The sequence below is a fragment of the Poromitra crassiceps genome (assembly GCF_964638095.1).
Source record: "Poromitra crassiceps genome assembly, chromosome: 6".
Taxonomy (NCBI): Eukaryota; Metazoa; Chordata; class Actinopteri; order Beryciformes; family Melamphaidae; genus Poromitra; species Poromitra crassiceps.
Window position 1 is genome coordinate 38,936,166 of NC_139627.1, and position 18,120 is coordinate 38,954,285.

At 42.4% G+C, this 18,120-nt stretch overlaps 2 protein-coding genes across 2 annotated transcripts; one reads left to right on the forward strand and one right to left on the reverse strand.

Moving 5' to 3' along the window:
* The first annotated feature begins 977 nt into the window (after positions 1-977).
* Positions 978-5,048, forward strand: ube2al (ubiquitin conjugating enzyme E2 A, like). Its single transcript, XM_083638887.1, has 6 exons — positions 978-1,171; positions 1,877-1,957; positions 2,059-2,084; positions 2,368-2,457; positions 2,534-2,622; positions 4,678-5,048. The coding sequence occupies exons 1-6, from the start codon at positions 1,128-1,130 to the stop codon at positions 4,804-4,806; spliced, it is 459 nt and encodes a 152-aa protein (XP_083495013.1). The 5' UTR covers positions 978-1,127; the 3' UTR covers positions 4,807-5,048.
* A 6,632-nt stretch (positions 5,049-11,680) lies between these two features.
* Positions 11,681-16,899, reverse strand: ing1 (inhibitor of growth family, member 1). The gene is made up of 4 exons (XM_083638578.1): positions 16,723-16,899; positions 15,073-15,252; positions 14,395-14,543; positions 11,681-12,913 (listed from the first exon to the last, which is right to left on the reverse strand). The coding sequence occupies exons 2-4, from the start codon at positions 15,209-15,211 to the stop codon at positions 12,275-12,277; spliced, it is 927 nt and encodes a 308-aa protein (XP_083494704.1). The 5' UTR covers positions 15,212-15,252; positions 16,723-16,899; the 3' UTR covers positions 11,681-12,274.
* Between the last annotated feature and the right edge of the window lie 1,221 nt (positions 16,900-18,120).

Sequence of the window (18,120 nt, forward strand, 5' to 3'; positions counted from 1 at the left end):
TGTCCCTGAAATAAATATTCTGTATTAAACAATGCATATACTTCTGTCTCAATTCGAAGGTGGTGATTTAATCTCTCTCACACACACACACACACACACACACACACACACACACACACACACACACACACAATGACTACATCAGTTCATAGGCTACTCATAGCCACTGTTGTGAATGAGATCCTCTAATATCTGACCATGATAATGATTGGCTACTTGGGGAGGGGGGGGGGTGGCAGTAATTAGCAACTGGTTCCCATAGAAACAACCTAAATGAATAACAATGGAAAGAGAAGTAACTCACAACATGCCTAGTACCTACTCCACTCAGCTACACTTTGCACTGTCAGGGACTAATGTAGTATGCTGTGTTTCAAAGTGTTGCTGTAGAGATGACACACACACACACACACTTCTTGATGTCAATAAAAACGATCGACCAAAGTGTTGAAATCGATCCTAGTTTTGTGAAACTGAAACTTTGATCTGGCTGACCAGCAGAGAGATGGAGTAGCCTACTCAAGGCTCAATGCATTTTAACAACTTATTAAATTATAAGCTTTCCAAGTAGGCTACCAATTGGTAGTCCAGTATCTTTGCTAGAGTACCAAGCTTTCCGTGAAAATATTTTACATGTATTTTTTTAAACTAAAGAAAAGTTCTGCACATAGATCAATGTATATTTTAGGGGGCGTGGTCACATACGTACACAATTGTATTTGTGCATTTAAATCGTACACATCTACGGGACAACTATTTTATGGACCAGCAATCTAGCCCCGGGAAATATCTTTGTTTAATAAGACAGTAGCCTACTATGGTTGTGTTGTTGATATACAGTAATTCTTTCATGTTTGTGAAGCAGTTGCAATGCTTGTCCCCCCTCTTTTGTGAAGTGGTATCGCCTGTCAACCTACGTAGCTGGGCTCGGGGCGGGCGGGGCTACTAGCCAGTATCGGTCTCGGGATTACCAAAGAGAACGAAGCGAAGAATCGTGTAGCTACAGACTTGTGCTACCGTGATGGTGTAAAAAATAATCACTACAGTAACCTTTTGATCAAAAAATAATAATAATATTAAGTTGCCGTTAACATCTCAGTGTTGTCAATAGGTAACACATATTAGCAATGTCAACTCCGGCAAGAAGGCGACTTATGAGAGATTTTAAACGGTGAGTCGATTTTCCGAGGAAGTGCTGATGGTATGATGTGTCAAAAACGGCTAATATTAGCTACGCTAGCTAGCTGTTAGCTAACATGAGCCAGACTTCGCTAATCACAGTAATTAACAGACACACTTTGACTCGCAACCCTCTAGTAAACGGTGATGTTAGCGCGAACACAGTGTAATGTATCTAGTATTTATTACAAACCTGAAATATTTAGCGTTAAGAAAACGTTCTCAGTGCTTCACGCGTAAAAGTTAGCTGCTGTGTTAGCACTTAGCAGGTTATCCAACTCCTGTATCATTTATTTATTGTAGCAGTTTGCGGCAGGTGGTTAACTTCCAATCGGCAAGCAGACATTTTATACGGTAGCGTTAGATTTGAACAACATTTTCAATACTTTGAAACGTCTTAGAAATTATGTGAAATTTAGCCACAGGCCGCCGCTCTAGTTCAAGCCAATGTGGAATTAAACTGTTCAAGTGGATTATGGCATTAATCTTCGTGTCTCAGTAGATTTAATCCTAAAAGGTTTGAGAGTCACTGCAGTAGAATACATTTGGTTTAATATCTTGGATAGAAATAATCCAGGTCCGGCCCACTCTTAACTTGAAAAGTGGGGCAACAGTGGTGTAACACATATCAGGCCTACTTATCTTATGGATCAAGTCTTTAAACAGAGCCCTTTACATGTTTTCTATGGTTGTGAAGGCTACAAGAAGACCCTCCAGCTGGTGTCAGTGGTGCCCCATCTGAAAACAACATTATGGTGTGGAATGCAGTCATATTTGGGTAAGATGTTGAAGCAGACAGAATGTGTTTTTTTTATGTCCTGTACAAATAATTTGAACTCAACTGAAATGTATGACCGCATATTTTTTTTTATCTCACAGCCCTGAGGGAACACCTTTTGAGGATGGTGAGTTTCTCACTATTTTGTTAATGACCCTGTACTGTACTTGTTTTATATTGTCAGTATATTGCATCATAAACATCTACAAAGTTAGTTTCCCCACATCAGAACCCCAACATTTACAATACATTCACTCACTCACATATAGTTTTATTAGCCGCAGCCCCATGGTTTGGCTCTCTGCGGAGTATTTGTTTTTAACTGACAATATGCAATACAGTGTTATTCAGGAATCTATTATGAAATAAGAGTTGCATTTAATTCTGTTTTGTTTTTTGTTTTGTCCCAGGTACATTTAAACTCACTGTAGAGTTCACAGAAGAATACCCCAACAAACCCCCCACAGTACGATTTGTGTCAAAGATGTTCCATCCAAATGGTAGGAATTCCATCCTGTCCTGAGCCTTATGTTATTGATGATGGTGGATAGTGTTTAATTGTGTTTTCATCTACAGTCTATGCAGATGGCAGTATATGCTTGGACATCCTACAGAATCGTTGGAGTCCCACTTATGATGTATCCTCTATCCTTACATCTATCCAGGTAGGCAGTGTTAACACAATACCCCATAATAGTAGAAATCATAATTAGGAGTATTGCTGGAATCAACTGGCATGTAAAGATTGACATGAATAACCGATTGTTACTTCCTTCTAAAGTTCTTGCTGAAGTGTGTGTAAAATTGTATCAGACAATCATACATCTTGATCTTAAAACTCTTGATGGGAACATGATTGCTCAATCAGAGAGAATACACGCACATCCAAAAACCAGGTTGGGCAGGTGCTGAGCTCAAAGGTGAACAACAAGTAAAAAATGAATAAAAAGCTTGCACACTGCAAGGGCTCCTAGTTTGTGTTTTTTATTTAAACACCCAAAAAAGTGACGTTTCGAGCAAAGCTCTTCATCAGACTGAACTGTCTGATGAGTGTTTCTGGCGCTGTTGCAATACGTATTTTGGGGCAACTGAACGGGAGTAGGCAGCTGTACCGTTCACTACCGTTGTAGCGCTAGCTAGGTAGCAGCGAGGGCTGTACTGCTCTTTGTAGGGCACGTACAGTGACGATAAAGGCATCCACATTTAGGGTTGGAACGATGGCATCGACCATCGTCGATGGGCTGACCCCCATCGACCTCTGAGCCTTCTACATTGGACCATTGTGATTCATTATCTGTTCGAATTAACACGGGGGACGCGCGGGCGGCATTAAACAAGCGGACCCTGTCCCCAGTTCAGAGAAGCGGTAGAGAGGAGGAGGGGGAGGGGAGGATAAGCAGAAGTCGGTTGTGTTGTTGTGAAACTGTTAAGACAAAGAAAAAACTTCATGTTCTTTCCTGTTTTCAACCCAATGTGAGTAATATTACAAGTCTTCAACTGTGAATTCAACTCGCCTGTTTCCATGAAGTTGCTTCATTACATAGGCTGCTGTTGCTGTTTCTCAATGTAATGTTAGGTTCAAAACTGAGCCCACACGAATCTAACGTTTCCACCAGTAATTCTGCCCATTTTCTGCCAGCTAGTTAAATTCAACACACACACGTTGTTGGTCAGGATCTGTGACGTTATTTGTTTTGGACCTTTCAATATAGCCTACTGTTTCAGTCGCCTGGCTGTGTGCTGTAGCCCAGTGGTCCCCAACCACGTACCGGTCCACGGCCCGGTACCGGGCCGCAACGCATTTGGTACCGGGCCGCAAGCCCGGTCAAAAAATATATATATAAACAAACAACATAGGCTATAATATTATAGGCTGTGTGTGGTAGTTGAAATGTAGTTTCAAGTTGATGTTTATTTATGTTTGTAGTTGAAACAAAAACATAAATACTGTAGGCTACATACAGTACAACACAAAAGGCTGTTATTTACCCTTTGTCGCCACCTGGTGAGTAAATATATAACTAAAACCATTAAAATTGACAACCGGTCCGTGACTCTTTTTTCCATGTATCTACCGGTCCTTGGCACAAAAAAGGTTGGGAACCCCTGCTGTAGCCTATCCAAGCCCGCTGGTCTCTCATGCGCAGCCAAACGGCACCGCAACGACTTCATAAATCATTAATTAACGCCCCCCCTTCCCGACGATGCCATTGTCCATCGCGATGCTTCACTGTAGAACCATCGCGATGGCTATTTGGTTGACATCGCACAACCCTATCCACATGATCCATTTACTGTCAGCAATATGGCAAATCCCCTACTTGGAGCCCTCAAAACTCCACAGCACCAATATGGCCTGAGAACTACTAGATTGTTCACAGGGCCAATAAGTCACACAAAAAGACACCAGCAGTCCTTCTTACCAAGAGCTTACAGGCTGTGCTCACATTGTCCATCCTTTTAGTTATCTCCTCCCTGTACTGTAGACACGTTATTGTTATATTGTATCTATTCTTGTCTGTTTTCTAACTTGTAAAAAAACATCTCATTTCATCTTGGATGCAACAATGTTTTTTCTTTAATAAATTTGAAACTTGAAATAGGCGAATCTCCCAAAATGTTGGCGTATCCCTTTTAAACGAGAGCTTTTTAAGTGTGCTGTATTAGTCTTTGATACCCGTGATCTATAACTTATAATCACACCCACTGTTTTCCCCCAGTCCCTGCTTGATGAACCAAACCCCAACAGTCCAGCCAACAGTCAGGCAGCCCAACTCTACCAGGAGAACAAGCGCGAGTATGAGAAGCGAGTGTCTGCCATCGTAGAACAAAGTTGGAGAGACAGTTGACCGCACAATCCTGATGGCTGCTGTCTCCAGTGTTGAGCTGTGTGCTGCAAGTTTTAGTAGAGTACCTCTTAATTTTTTTGGACCCATCACACCTTTTTGATTTTAAGCTTTTATGCACTTTACCTTCACCTTCCTTTCATAGAATCTGTTGCCTGCCAGGAGCGAGTTCTTTTTCCTTAAAAAAAAAAAAAAAAAAATCTCTCCTTTTTCGGTCTATCAGGGGGAATGTGCTGAATCTCGCCTTGGATCATGTTTTGTCAATATGGACTGGTTTGAGCCATCAGCCAACAATGCCTGTGTGTGTGTGTGTGTGTGTGTGTGTGTTACCTTGCTGTAATAAACCCCATGACAGATTACATTAAATGTTTTGGAGGATGTATCAACTCATGAAGGGTCCTTTTCTATTGCGCCTCTGACCTGACCTGTCATGTCATTAGTTTGTTTTCCCAAGCAGTTTCTCTGCGCTCCAATGGGATCACTCGCCTTTCACTCACCTTTCCTTGGGGAGAATTGGCAGCCTGAATATCATGGACTACAACTAAATGTGACTGACATCTTTACACCATGTTTTTGCTGTGTTTGAACTCTGTTACATGCATGACAGAAAGAGTGTATTCACGTTCCTGTTCAGTACTCATGTATATAGGAAGAAACTTGCATCTGAATTTATGTACAGATTTTGCACTGGTTGCCCCCCCCCCCCCCCCCCCATGTCATTTTTTCCAGCACTTGTAAATAAATAAAAAAAGGCAAATTCATCCTCGCGTGGAAGATCTTGTTCAAATTGTAAATCCGATACTAGCATTTGACCTAAAGATGTCATTCTTGCTTTGATAAGAGTTAATACTCCAATGGTTTAGGAACAACCTAGATAAAAAAATAGGCTAGCCTATTGGAAGTGATTAGTAAGCATAAAACTATCACTACTGGAATGTACATTTTAAGAAGACCCACAAGTTAAAACAAAAAACATTGTTTACCGTATTATATGATTGATTTATCACTTTCACATAACATGCGTGTCTATACATAGCACTGAATAACACTTGGTGTGACGTGAGGAGTTATTGCTTTAGCTATTTTTGAGTATGGCAGTGAAGTGCAGGCAACAGTAGTAGGGGGGTGCAATTGCTGAGAACCTCTTTGCAAAGGCCAAGTGATTTCATAATACATGTCAACACATTCTTTCAGAGTAAATATCTAGGGCAGAGAACACAATCATAGCTACATGCAACTGGACTGCAGACACATTTTCACCTTACCTATCTTGCATCTACTACAAGTACAGTATTGATTGATTGATTGGCAAACTAGAAATGCCACTGAAAGTTTGGCTGCAGGTAATTTTTTATCTGCATGACCTAAATTGACAGTATGACAGGAGCAGCCAGTTTCAATCATTCCAAGGAAACAATAACACCCACCACTACACAACAGAACTCACAGAGCTCCCCAGAATGACTTCATACACTCACTTAGTTAGAACTCTTCATTTTCAGATGGAATTCTTTTATGATGGCTTTCTTTGAGCTCCAATTAAATGATCTAGAGTCCAGGGGTGTCAAACTCATTTTAGTCCACGGGCCACATGCGACCCAGTTTGGTGTCAAGTGGGCCAGACAATGAAAATCAATCATCAATAATAACCTATAAATGACAAAACCTCAAAATGTTCCCATTTATCTTAGTGTAAAGAATTACAGGTACAACCCTACAATATGTAGTTATCTCAGATACCATCAAGCACATTGTCTACTGTCTGTACAATCAGTGGTGTAGTCGAGGATAAACGCAATTTACCCACCCCTTTGAAATGAGGCAATCATTTACTCACCTATTTTCAGATCAACTCTATCAATCAATGAGGGCAAACAAGGTGGGTAAACTACTCACCTTGGATAGTTTACCCACCTCTGTATTTATCACTACACCCCTGATTACAATTGATTAATACAGATAACATGAATAGGCTACTTAATATTTAGCTTGCTCCTGAAACCTGGTACCTCGTAGCCTTCACAAGTGCATCACATTGGATTGAAGGGCTTCTCAGTGCAATTTTCACACTTTGCAAAGTCATCCTTTGGGCCGGATCTGGCCCCCGGGCCGCATGTTTGACACCCCTAATCTAGACAGAGCCTGAGACAGAATGTTGCATGACGATGTCACTCTCAGCCTTTAGCTTGTTCAGAATCTTGACTGAGGCAGAACTCTGTTTAATGACATCACAATCAGATGAAATTCTTCATACTTTTTTTTTTTTATATAAAGGCTTTATTTGTTAATTCAACATGGACAGTGAGGGTGGGTGATGTTGCATGCATGACAAAGCTTCATTGATTATAACTATTGGGTTGTAAGTGCGGGACAGTTGGTTCAAAACATGCAGGTTGTGTTACATTATGTCCATTCTTCACAAATAACTCTGGATGCACCGATATATCGGATGTATCTTGGTATTGGCCGTGTTGACTAATCAGCCATCGGCAAAAAAAGATGCCGTTTACCAATTGCAGTGGCGGATATTTAGCCAGTCATCAGTTGGTTCACATAATTAGTTTGTTAATTACAGTATGATTGAATTTGTGCTCATTCAAAGATAGTGTGATGAAGGGCTCAAAAGACTAAAATGTCAGTTATTTGCTTATAATGAAGTTTTCTTTGTTTCCATCAGAAAAGGCGGGATCGCCCAAATTGTTATTTTAAACATCGGTATCGGCGCAGAATTCTGCAATCGGTGCATCCCTACAAATAACCCTGACCAGGAGGCGCAATCGTGTTGTACAGCTATTAGTCCATGGGCCAAGGCAAAAATCGGTACCACCTGAGGTGACCGCACGATTTTGTTATTTTTGTCTTCCTACATGTCTCTAGTTTATATTTTGGTATGATAACCCTGCTGATTTGGTAGCTTAAGGATAGTTATCACTCTGTAAACAAACCTACCCCCATATAAATGACAAAACCCTGATTTCTGTGTATTAGTCCAGATGATATGTGAAAATGATGTTCCCTTTTTCGTAAAAGCATGAAACTTGGTACGCTTATAGTTTGGGGCCCTGTACAGTTTCAGAAATTGAGCCATCGCAAAAATGCCTTGTGGCGGCCATTTTAATTCTGCCATAAGCAAATTATGTAGTTTGCATCCTATCTCCTGAACCACACATGCTAACACTGAAAAGGAGATGTCTATCCCAATGTTTTCATGGTCAAGGATTACAATGATACCATATAGAACATCATAAACTGTTAAAGTGACTAATCAATGGTGAATTTGATGACGTTGTGAGAAGGAAATGACAGTATCTGATAACCGATGCTATAACTTCAAAGCCATGACCATTCTCTGGCTAAGATGTTTTGATGAGTGATTTGACTTATATAGACCTTTTGTTAAAATAGCGCCCAGGTCCCTCCTAAGGATCCTGGGATTTTCCTTGCCAGATGGCCAAATCCAAGATGGCCACTGGCGCCATGTTAAAAAATTTAGTTTTGACCCAGAGCACATAGAATAATGTATGAAGACACTTTTCGGTGTAAGTCAACCACGAGGAATCCGATTCTGACATCAGTTTGACATTATGGCATAGTTTTGACCCAGAATTCCAAGATGGCTGCCATCCAGTATTGTGGAAATGTAACTTTTGAATGGGAAGGTATACTGTGCGTTTGGGGTTTACCACAAGGAAGGAGATTAACAATGGTGGATGTTTTGGGAGTCATTTCAGAATTATGTTCAATGAAAATATGTTAATGTCAACACCCATTTTACCTTGGTACTGCTGTACCAACTACCCCCAGGATTTCTTGCATTAAAATATTTAATGAATGTATGACAAGATAACTAAAATAAGCTCTTTTTATTAGCTGTAGCTATAGATTCTGAATCATCAGATTCCGGTCATCATCTTTAGCCAAGTATGCTGTGTCATACCGGTCGATCACACAGATATGTCAACATCACCATGGCGGACAAGGATGATGGATGACACCTTGTGGAGATAGTCCGACCACTTGTATGGGGTGCCATCTTGTGTCTGCCAATCCAATTGCTGATGGAGTTGCCATCATCTAGATCATGCCCATGTCAACGAGAGTGTTGTAGGGTTCTTGCAGCCCTACAGATTGGAGATAGAGCTTCTAGATGCGCTTGCTCTTCTGCGTCTTCCTGTATGTGCTGTTGGAGTTGAATAAGGCCACACATTCATCAAAAACACAATGTTCCAGCAACTCGTGGAGGTTTACAAGTTGACCACAACCAGGTCAATCACTGCCTTGGAGTGCTCCACTCCATCTCAGCAGCTCCTACCTTGAGTTCCTCCCCGGGTAGTCTCGCTTGCCAGACTCCCTCCCTACAATGGCAGAGTCTGGCTGCTAATACCTCCACCCTGGTATAGGGGAAAAAGGCTCCGTTCACCTTTACAACTATCCACCAAACGTATCAAGCAGGCCTGCTTTATTGCACAATCCAGATCCAACCGTTTTCAGCATGTAGCAACGAGCTAGCATTGTTGATGTTGTTGTTTCACAGTGGCACAGGCATTTGAGATAGACAGATTCGACACGGAGGGAGTGGAAACGAAATCCATAAATGGTCGCCACCAGTCAGTCAGAGCGGGTTGGAGCATGCATGCAGGGAGGAGGGTGGAAGACGATTGTGATGCTGCAGACGCGAAGTGCCGCTGTGTGTAAATTCAGCTCGAGCAGGACCCTGGCCATTCACACCAGACGCACTGCTTTGCTCCGCGCCGGTGACCACTTGTACTGACTTCCTATCTGGCTTCACACAATCACTCGCGGGTCTCACACAAAAATAGATCAGACGCCGAAACAATCTCTGCATGGGGCGAGCCGGCCGCATCACGGCTGGTCTGACTGAACGGTCTAATGTGCTAACAAGTGCACCAAAATGAAACTGGCTGCGCTTCCAGATGCTTCATCACTTCAGCGTCTGGTGTTTTTGCTCCTTTTCGCATCCACTCATTGCAGACTTAAAATCAGCCCATGCTGCAGGAGAGGAGAAGTTGACCAGATTCTTGCAAGTCCCGGGGGCCCTATCTTCGCAAAAGCGGTACGCCGCGCGCAATGCAAATTGGGGGCGTGCACAAGCGCATGCCTGTTATAATTTTACTGGACATAGACGTGCCACAATCAGCCGTTTCTGCTCAGAATACGGGGCAGCACCTCTTACACGCTAAAAAAAAGCACCTCTTACGCGCTGAATACTCTGCTGCGCTTGAGCGCACCATAATCTCTATGCTGTGCAGCGCAGCGCAGAGTAAAATTCCTTTTGGATATGTCATTACACACGGACGTGCCCACACCAGGACATCAAATTCTGCTGCTAAAATTGGATATTAGCAGATAATTCAGTGAGGCAATGCAATCAACTATAACTCACTGAGAAACTTTTATCACATCGCAAAGAGGGAAATTAATTGAGAAAACTTGTTGGACAATGGACATAGGCTATTCACCTTCACCTTTCCCATAGTCTCGCTGGCCAGCCTCCCCTCCCACACAGGTCTCCATAGTGGGATTGCGATGGGCAGCGCTTAGCGGCAGTGCCCTTGGAAAATAGTTTCCAACAATCCAACTTGCCCTTTTCAGCGTGTAGCAACGAGCTAGTGTGTAGGTTTCTGCCGTTAGCTTGCTAGCTAGTTAGCGTTGTTGTTTTCACTGAGGCGGCAGGGCACTATTTACAGCGACACACAGGGAGGAGGGAGTGGAAGCTGCTCTGATTGACGTGGTCGGAGCCAATGACAGAGTTTGTAATAAGCCGGGAGCAGACATCCGGCACCCACTGAAACAGTCGCTCCAATGGGAGAGCAGCTGTAGAGCAGGGGAGGGCTTATCCCAGTTGCCTGTTTCCGTGGCGCCAGACTCCTCTCCCGGTAGGGAGGGGAGGCTGGCCAACGAGACTAACATAATTATGAAATTACCCTCAAAACACAATAATTGTCATTACTAAACCATGTTTGGTAGGCATGGATTTGCAATTAAAATAGCTATAATTCACCATTGTTAATCTCCGTCCTTAGTCTAAAAATGGTAAACCCCAAACACCACATACGTATATGTTGCCATTCAAAAGTTAAGTTTTCACGCTACTGGATGGCAGCCATCTTGGAATTGTGGGTCAAAATTATGACAGAATGTTAAACTGATGTCAGAATCAGATTCTTTGTGGTTGACTTACACCGAAAAGTGTCTTCATACATTATTCTAGGTGCTCTGGTTCAAAAGTAAATTTTTCAAGATTGTACCAGTGGCCATCTTGGATTTGGCCATCTGGCAGAAAGTCGGAGGATGTTTGGGAGGCGCCTGGGGGCTATTTTAACAAAAGGCCCATAGAAGTCAAATTACTCATCAAAAAATCTTAGCCAGAGAGTGGTCATGGAATTGAGGTTATAGCATCAGTTATCAGAAACTGTGATTTCCTTCTCACGTCATTAAATTCACCATTGATTAGTTACTTTAACAGTTTATGATGTTCTATATGGTATCATTGTAATCCTTGACCATGAAAACATAGGGATAGACATCACCTTTCCTGTGTTATCATGTGTGGTTCAGGAGATATGATGCAAACTACATAATTCACTTATGGCGGAATTAAAATGGCCACCGCGAGGCATTTTTGTGATGGCTTAATTTCTGAAGATTTACGGGGCCCCAAACTATATGTGTACCAAGTTTCATGCTTTTATGAAAAAGTGAACATGATTTTCACATATCATCTGGACTAATACACAGAAATCAGGGTTTTGTCATTTATATGGGAGAAGGTTTTTTACAGAGTGATAACTATCAATAAGCTACCAGATTGGCACGGTTATCATACCAAAATATAAACTAGAGACATGTAGGAAGACAAAAATACAAAAATTGCGCGGTCCCCTTAGGTGGTACCGATTTCACCATTGGCCCATGGACTAATTGCATTGTATCCTTCTCAAAACACCACTGAATTCACCAAAACACCACTTAATTCACCATTAACTATTCATGTGAACAGTTTATGATGTTGTATAGGGTGTCATTGTAATCCCTGACCATGAAAACATAGGGGTAGACATCACATTTTCTGCGTTATCATGTGTGGTTCAGGAGATATGATGAAATCAGGGTTTTGTCATTTTTTGGGGGTAGGTTTGTTTACAGAGTGATAACTATCCTTAAGCTACCAAATCGGAAGGGTTATCATACCAAAATATAAACTAGAGACATGTAGGAAGACAAAAATAACAAAATCGTGCGGTCACCTCAGGTGGTACCGATATGTCAAAATTTGAGCCTTGGCCCATGGACTATATGTAGCAATTACAAAAATACCTATTTACAAGACCTCCCTCATCAGTCCTTCGTTGTTTTTAAACAGCATTGATAATAAATGAATAAAAAAAAATCAACCAACGGACACAAGAGTAACATTTATACATTAGTGTTCATTGGCCAGGCAGAGCAGCTACCTGTTGTACGCCCTCTCCTTCTTAGCCCTCTCCAAGGCCTTGTCCATGGTCTTCTCATTCTCACCCCTACACTTGGGGCAGAACCACTTGCCTTTGGGCTTATGATGGAGCCCCACACAGGAGAAATGGAACCACTCAATGGGACATTCGTCATTATCGCAGCCGATCATCTCCCCGTAGGACACCTGCTCACACAGGCAGTAGGTTGGCTCATCTGGATCGATGGGCAGGTCCGGAGGCGACACCTCTCTCTCAGACTTTCCTTTGGACCTCTTCTTCTTCTTGGAGGATGTTTTGGCCCTCTTTTCCCGGGATGCTCCCACTCCCGCATCCTCAGTGGGATCCAGACTGCCATAGCTTTCCCGATTTTCTCCATTTTTCTGCCGTCTGGAGCGTTTCCCTCCAGCCTTGTCTCCACCACCTGAGCTTGGGGTAACCTCATCACGCCTCTTCTCGTGGTGGGCTGTTTTGACCGGACTGATGGTGGCCGATGATGAGGATGACATAATGGATGCTGCTGCAGTGGTCGGCGTGGAGGTTGTCGGAGGGACGTGGCTCTCTGGGCTTTCCTGAGAGGAATGAAGGAGCTCGGAATGCCAGTCTACTTGTCGTGTTCGGTTCTCAACCAACTCCACCTGGAACAAAGCATCAGTTTTTTATTTATTTATTTTATTTGCAGTTTCTTAATACTGTAAAAGTCATTAGTTACTTGGAGTAGATGTGGTGGTAAATAACTAAGAGCCTGTGTCCACCTAGCGTCTTTTTCCGACGTTAAACGCTGGAAGTGCGCTGGGAAGCGCTGATCTCGGCGCACAATATAACAAGGAAGCAGTCTGAAAGTATGATTAGTTGCCAGAAAAGGAGCACCCGACACCAGCGTCTTTCTGAAAAGTTAAATTATTCTCAGCTGGGAGCGCTGGGAGCCGGCGCACAAAAACGCCGGAGCGTTCTGAAAATAGACGCTGGGTGCAGCGCACTTTGTCTAGACGTCCGTGTGCGCTCGCATACGCTCTCCCCCCATTGGAAACAACTGAAAAAAGACGCTAGGTGGACACAGGCCCTAAATGTGTACATGTCAGAACCATCTTTTCGCCATCACGGTGTTACTACATAATGTAACTTGCTTTTTTTTGTTAGTCTGACTTTAACATCAGCGTGCAGCCCTGTCAAAGCAGCTTGTTCCACACAGGCAGCATATCTCAACAATATTACTTGAAGGCAAGCGGTCAACTACCGTAATGTAACTTGAATGAAAGTGTTGCTTGTTTTGATGCTGCACTGGCTTCTTGTACTATGATCTGCCTTGTATGGCAGCAGGCACTCTGTGTGCACATTTAATTGACAATGGTGATGAATAAGTCAATGACATTTAAACAATTTTTGAAAATGCATTGCATCACACACTTAATACCCCCCATAAACATGCTCACACGAGACAATTAGGTGAGGATGCGGTATCACACACACCTAATATCAGAGATTGTTAACAAATCACTGATGTCAAGATATTTAATTTCAAACTAACTTGTGCAATCCACTGTGATACTAGGATGGCACGGTGGCTTAGTGGTTAGCACTGTTGCCTTGCAGCAAGAAGGTCCCGGGTTCGAACCCGGTCCCTTCTGTGTGGAGTTTGCATGTTCTCCCCATGTTCGTGTGGGTTTAACGAACAAGACACATCAAAGACATGCATGTTAGGGACGGGTTAAGACTCCTGTGAGTGCTCCTGACCAAGGCACTGGCAAAAGAACTGGAGTTGGTCCCCGGGCGCTGCACTGCGGCTGCCCACTGCTCCTAGTTCTAGGAAGGTTCCTAGTAGAGGATGGGTCAAATGCAGAGGATGAATTTCCCCATGGGGATAAATAAAGGATAACTTAACTTAACTAATTCAAAACAATGAGAAGGACAGTCAGACTCCACTACCACTGCCGACTGTCTGTCTTCCCTTCCAATTGTTGGGGTGGGTAAATGTAAATGGTCTGGCTAATAATGTAGCTATAAGCAGATCCATTATTTATCAACTTTTGGACTTCTGAGGGGGGGGGGGGGGGGGGTATGGCTAAATTCAAAAGCTAACACCCCTCTCATCCAAGGTGAAAGGCTGTTCTTCACACACCATTTGAGTGGCAATCTGGATCTTTTCATCTCCAAGCTCTTGGCTGCGGATCAATGCCCTCTGAATGGATAACTGAAGCTTACGCCGCTGGAGGGAGTCAGATTCCCGCCGAAACCGTTCATAGGCATCATCAAGCTCCCTCAAAACATCTGCCAAAGTCAAATAAAGGAAAAAAAACATGCCCGTCAGAAGTAATGCCAAGAATATTGCAAGTAATACAATAAAGTAGAAAATTAACTGCTACCCTTACAGTTTAGTACGTGAAATAATGCATAATTTCCTTGACTGTTTAGGATGCTTATTGAAGTTTTGGTATTCAATATAATTAACAAATTACGCTAGGTGGCTAAGCATGACACTACTCATCTGACAAATGCTATGTCTACATAGAGTAGACATCTCAATCCTGGCACTTTGACTTTCAAATGTTGTGCTGTCACATAATAAACCATAGTTTTGCAGTTTATTCATCAATCATCTAATGAAACCTCCATGGTATAATGCATGATTAAGGCTGTTAACATACTAGAATCCATTTAAAATCCTGATTTTGAAAATGCACTGCATCACACCCAACTGTTTTCACAGATGATTTTTGTCTCCCAGTTACAAATCTGCTCAGAAAGAGATTGAAACATCAGTTTCTACACATACACCCACACAGTCCAGTTTCTTTACCTTGATATTTTGCATCGATTTCCTTCATGAGGGACACATTCCTTTGCAAATCAAAAGGCAGCGATTCCACAAGATCCAAATATTCTTCAACATAATTTGCGACAACACGGCTCGGGTCGCCATTGGTCGGGTTCAGCATCGTTGATCTGTCTTTATCACAGAAAACTCCACCCACTGTATCTGTCAACAAAAACAAAAACAAATGAAATTAAATATAAAAATTGTTGTTCGAGAATTTGCACATACAATACCAGAACTCACTAAACACCAATTAGCCGCTGCCTAATTTAGTAGGTTGTGTTGTGCACTACTACAGTACTCATTCATCATGCCATCAGGGTTAGATGACAGGGTTAGATTTAAGTGACAACAACCACTAGTTATACAAAGTGGCAGGGAGTTGGAGAAGAGCAACACACCATGATTAACAGTAATTGGTAAGAAACTATTAAGGCTAATATTAAGCTAAAAAGGCTATTTTGTGCATCCATTCATTTCTGGCAAATAAATAGAAAATAACTGCCTCCATGTTTACTGTCGCCACTCACAACAGATATTCTTCAGAGGAGAGATGCACATGGCCACATACTGATCATTTTCAACATTTCTTTTATTATTATTACTGTGCTTAGAGCACCACCTCTGGTCAACCTTTAAGGGCTAATCTTCTGCCAGCCACACCCCCTTTGCTTAGCCGCACTGCATAGTACAGGAGTAGAGGATTTTTGTACCAAAGAACCCGTACTAAATCCTACTTCTGACTGTAGCAGCCAGTCACCCACCATGTACCATTCGTTTTGTCCTATCTCATGTAATCAACTGGATCGAATTACTTCATTTTTACATGAAGCCCAGTTTTCATCTAGTGTGAGTGAATTCAGTCTGGAAAAATTGCCAAAACGTGGAAGGATGCAACCGATCTGCATTCAGTGCTTTGTGAAAATGGCTACGTGTACTCTTCTCTTGAGAAATCTGCAGGGCGAGTTTGTGACCTGACAAAATTATCCATCAAAATAAGCTAAATGCTTACCGTTAGTGATTAAAGATCACAAACAGCTTGGAAATGTGTTTTTATTCAGTAACATTAACTAGCAATCCGACTCCTGGCTCCAAACAAGGTCCCAGCCACAATGGAGGGGCTAACGCAAGTTGCTAGGTAACGCTGGGCGACTTGTTCATATTTCCTCTACGCTGTGTGTGAGTACACACCATGAAGTGAGATACGAAGTATTATTTTTAGCTACTTGTAGCCGACTTTATTCGTTGGAGGCTACCGTTTTATGCGAACGACGTCAACAATGTGACAACCAGTAACGTTAAACAGTGGGTTCATTCAACCACAGAGGACACAATGTCAGGAAACAAGGCACAAAGACAAGACAACTAGCTAGCTAAATTATGTCTGCAAATAACGTTAACGCTAACCGTAATAACCAGCTCGTCATTTTATACCCATTCGTTATACGTTATCCCGACCCTTGATGTTTGTTCAAGCCAACAGTCAGCTCGCGTAAATTAGTTCATGCTAGCTAGCTAACGTTAGCGTTTAGTCATAACAAGGCTAATACTTGATACATACGACTATATAACTAACACTAAACGTAGTTAGCTAACTAGTAGCTAAGCTAGTTGCCCTGCAGAAAACGTTACCTTTATGGATATTCGTAGGTTTCTTCTGTATTCAGTAATGTATGTAGTCTTCGATACTGATTTTGCTTGCTTCTAGTATTGTTGGCAGTGATCGGTCGGTGCATGGACTGTAGCTGTAGCCCAGCAGCGGCTAATGTTAGCAGTTAGCTGAACAAATATGTTGTGCGCATGCGCTTCATAAACACGCAGCTATGGCAACAGCGGTTGTCAATATTCATACGATGTGCATTTGCTTTGTCGTTCAGAATTAATTTCTGACATTCTATTTATTTCTTTGGAAGTTATGAGTAGCCTATGCATAATTATGTCCGTGTGAGGCTACGTTAACACAGGGCACCCTAGCCCCGAATCGAGACTCGTTCTGTTAGCTTCCGCTCGCTGCGAGCGGTAGCTAAGCTAACAGAACAGTCTCGGCTACGTTCACACAGGGCACCCAAGCCTTGCCTTTAACCACGCTTTTAAATAGGCGTCCTTTTTCGTCAATGAGGCTGTGTACACAGGGCGCCTCAACGTGAAGCTTGCGTGTACCCACGCCTCGCCTGAGCTGCGCCGATTTTACGAGTTCTATTTTCAAGCGCGTGAAGGCAGACTTTTTCTGTCAAGCCATTAAGGAAAAACGCGACAATATCCGTGGGAAATGGCAGTCAACTGAATTTCAAAATAAAATTGTGTTACTAGTACTACAACAGCATTGAGCAGAGAGTGATTGACGGGTGGCTATCACGTGGGGCTTTCTCCCCGTCGGTAAACAAATCTTCAGGATAGAGCCGACCGAAGAAGCAAGATGGACAATGAAAAGTTAATCCACTTAGTACAACAGCATCAGCAGCTGTTGCACCAGCTGAACGTAAATTCTGTCTTAAGTTAGGGTGTAAAGTCCACACTAACTGCTACGTTCAAACTAGTTAGTTTGACCAAAGTTGTGTCTTTGTTTGGTTGCACCACGGAGACGCAAGGTACATCTTAGTAGACCCTAAAGTCCATACTAACCAAAATAGTGTCGCAGACAATGACGTGTACAGTATCTGTAGCCAATCAGTGGAAAGCATGGTGGAAACGGTGTTTATTTACGGTTGTTTAAGTAAGTGGAGTGAAAACAGGACATGTTGCCCACCGCAAATTAGTGCTTTCATATTTCATCAACACTAATCAAATGAGAACGTTATTGAGTAACGTTCGTTTAGGTTCATATTACTGTTAACGTTTATCTGTGAGCTCTTCATCAGTATTGTAGGCTAATTTACCACCATCCTGCCTCGCTAAATTGTTGTGGTTATTTTAATTTGTATGCAGTGCTGCAGCTTGTGGGAAACAAAAGCGTGAGTCATCAATATCAAAAGGGTGTAATTATTGATCACGGAGAGCGCGTTGCGACGCAAAACAACGATGCGCCATGGT

Bases quoted from the DNA above. Each gene is read 5' to 3' on its own strand.
- ube2al (XM_083638887.1), top strand. From the start codon at position 1,128: ATGTCAACTCCGGCAAGAAGGCGACTTATGAGAGATTTTAAACG. The intron at 2,085-2,367 runs GTGAGTTTCTCA...GTTTTGTCCCAG, and splicing joins GGGAACACCTTTTGAGGATG to GTACATTTAAACTCACTGTA. The intron at 2,623-4,677 runs GTAGGCAGTGTT...GTTTTCCCCCAG, and splicing joins CTATCCTTACATCTATCCAG to TCCCTGCTTGATGAACCAAA.
- ing1 (XM_083638578.1), bottom strand. From the start codon at position 15,211: ATGCTGAACCCGACCAATGGCGACCCGAGCCGTGTTGTCGCAAATTAT. The intron at 14,544-15,072 runs GTAAAGAAACTG...TGACTTTGGCAG, and splicing joins AATCGATGCAAAATATCAAG to ATGTTTTGAGGGAGCTTGAT. The intron at 12,914-14,394 runs GTGTGTGAAGAA...GCTTTGTTCCAG, and splicing joins TCCAGATTGCCACTCAAATG to GTGGAGTTGGTTGAGAACCG.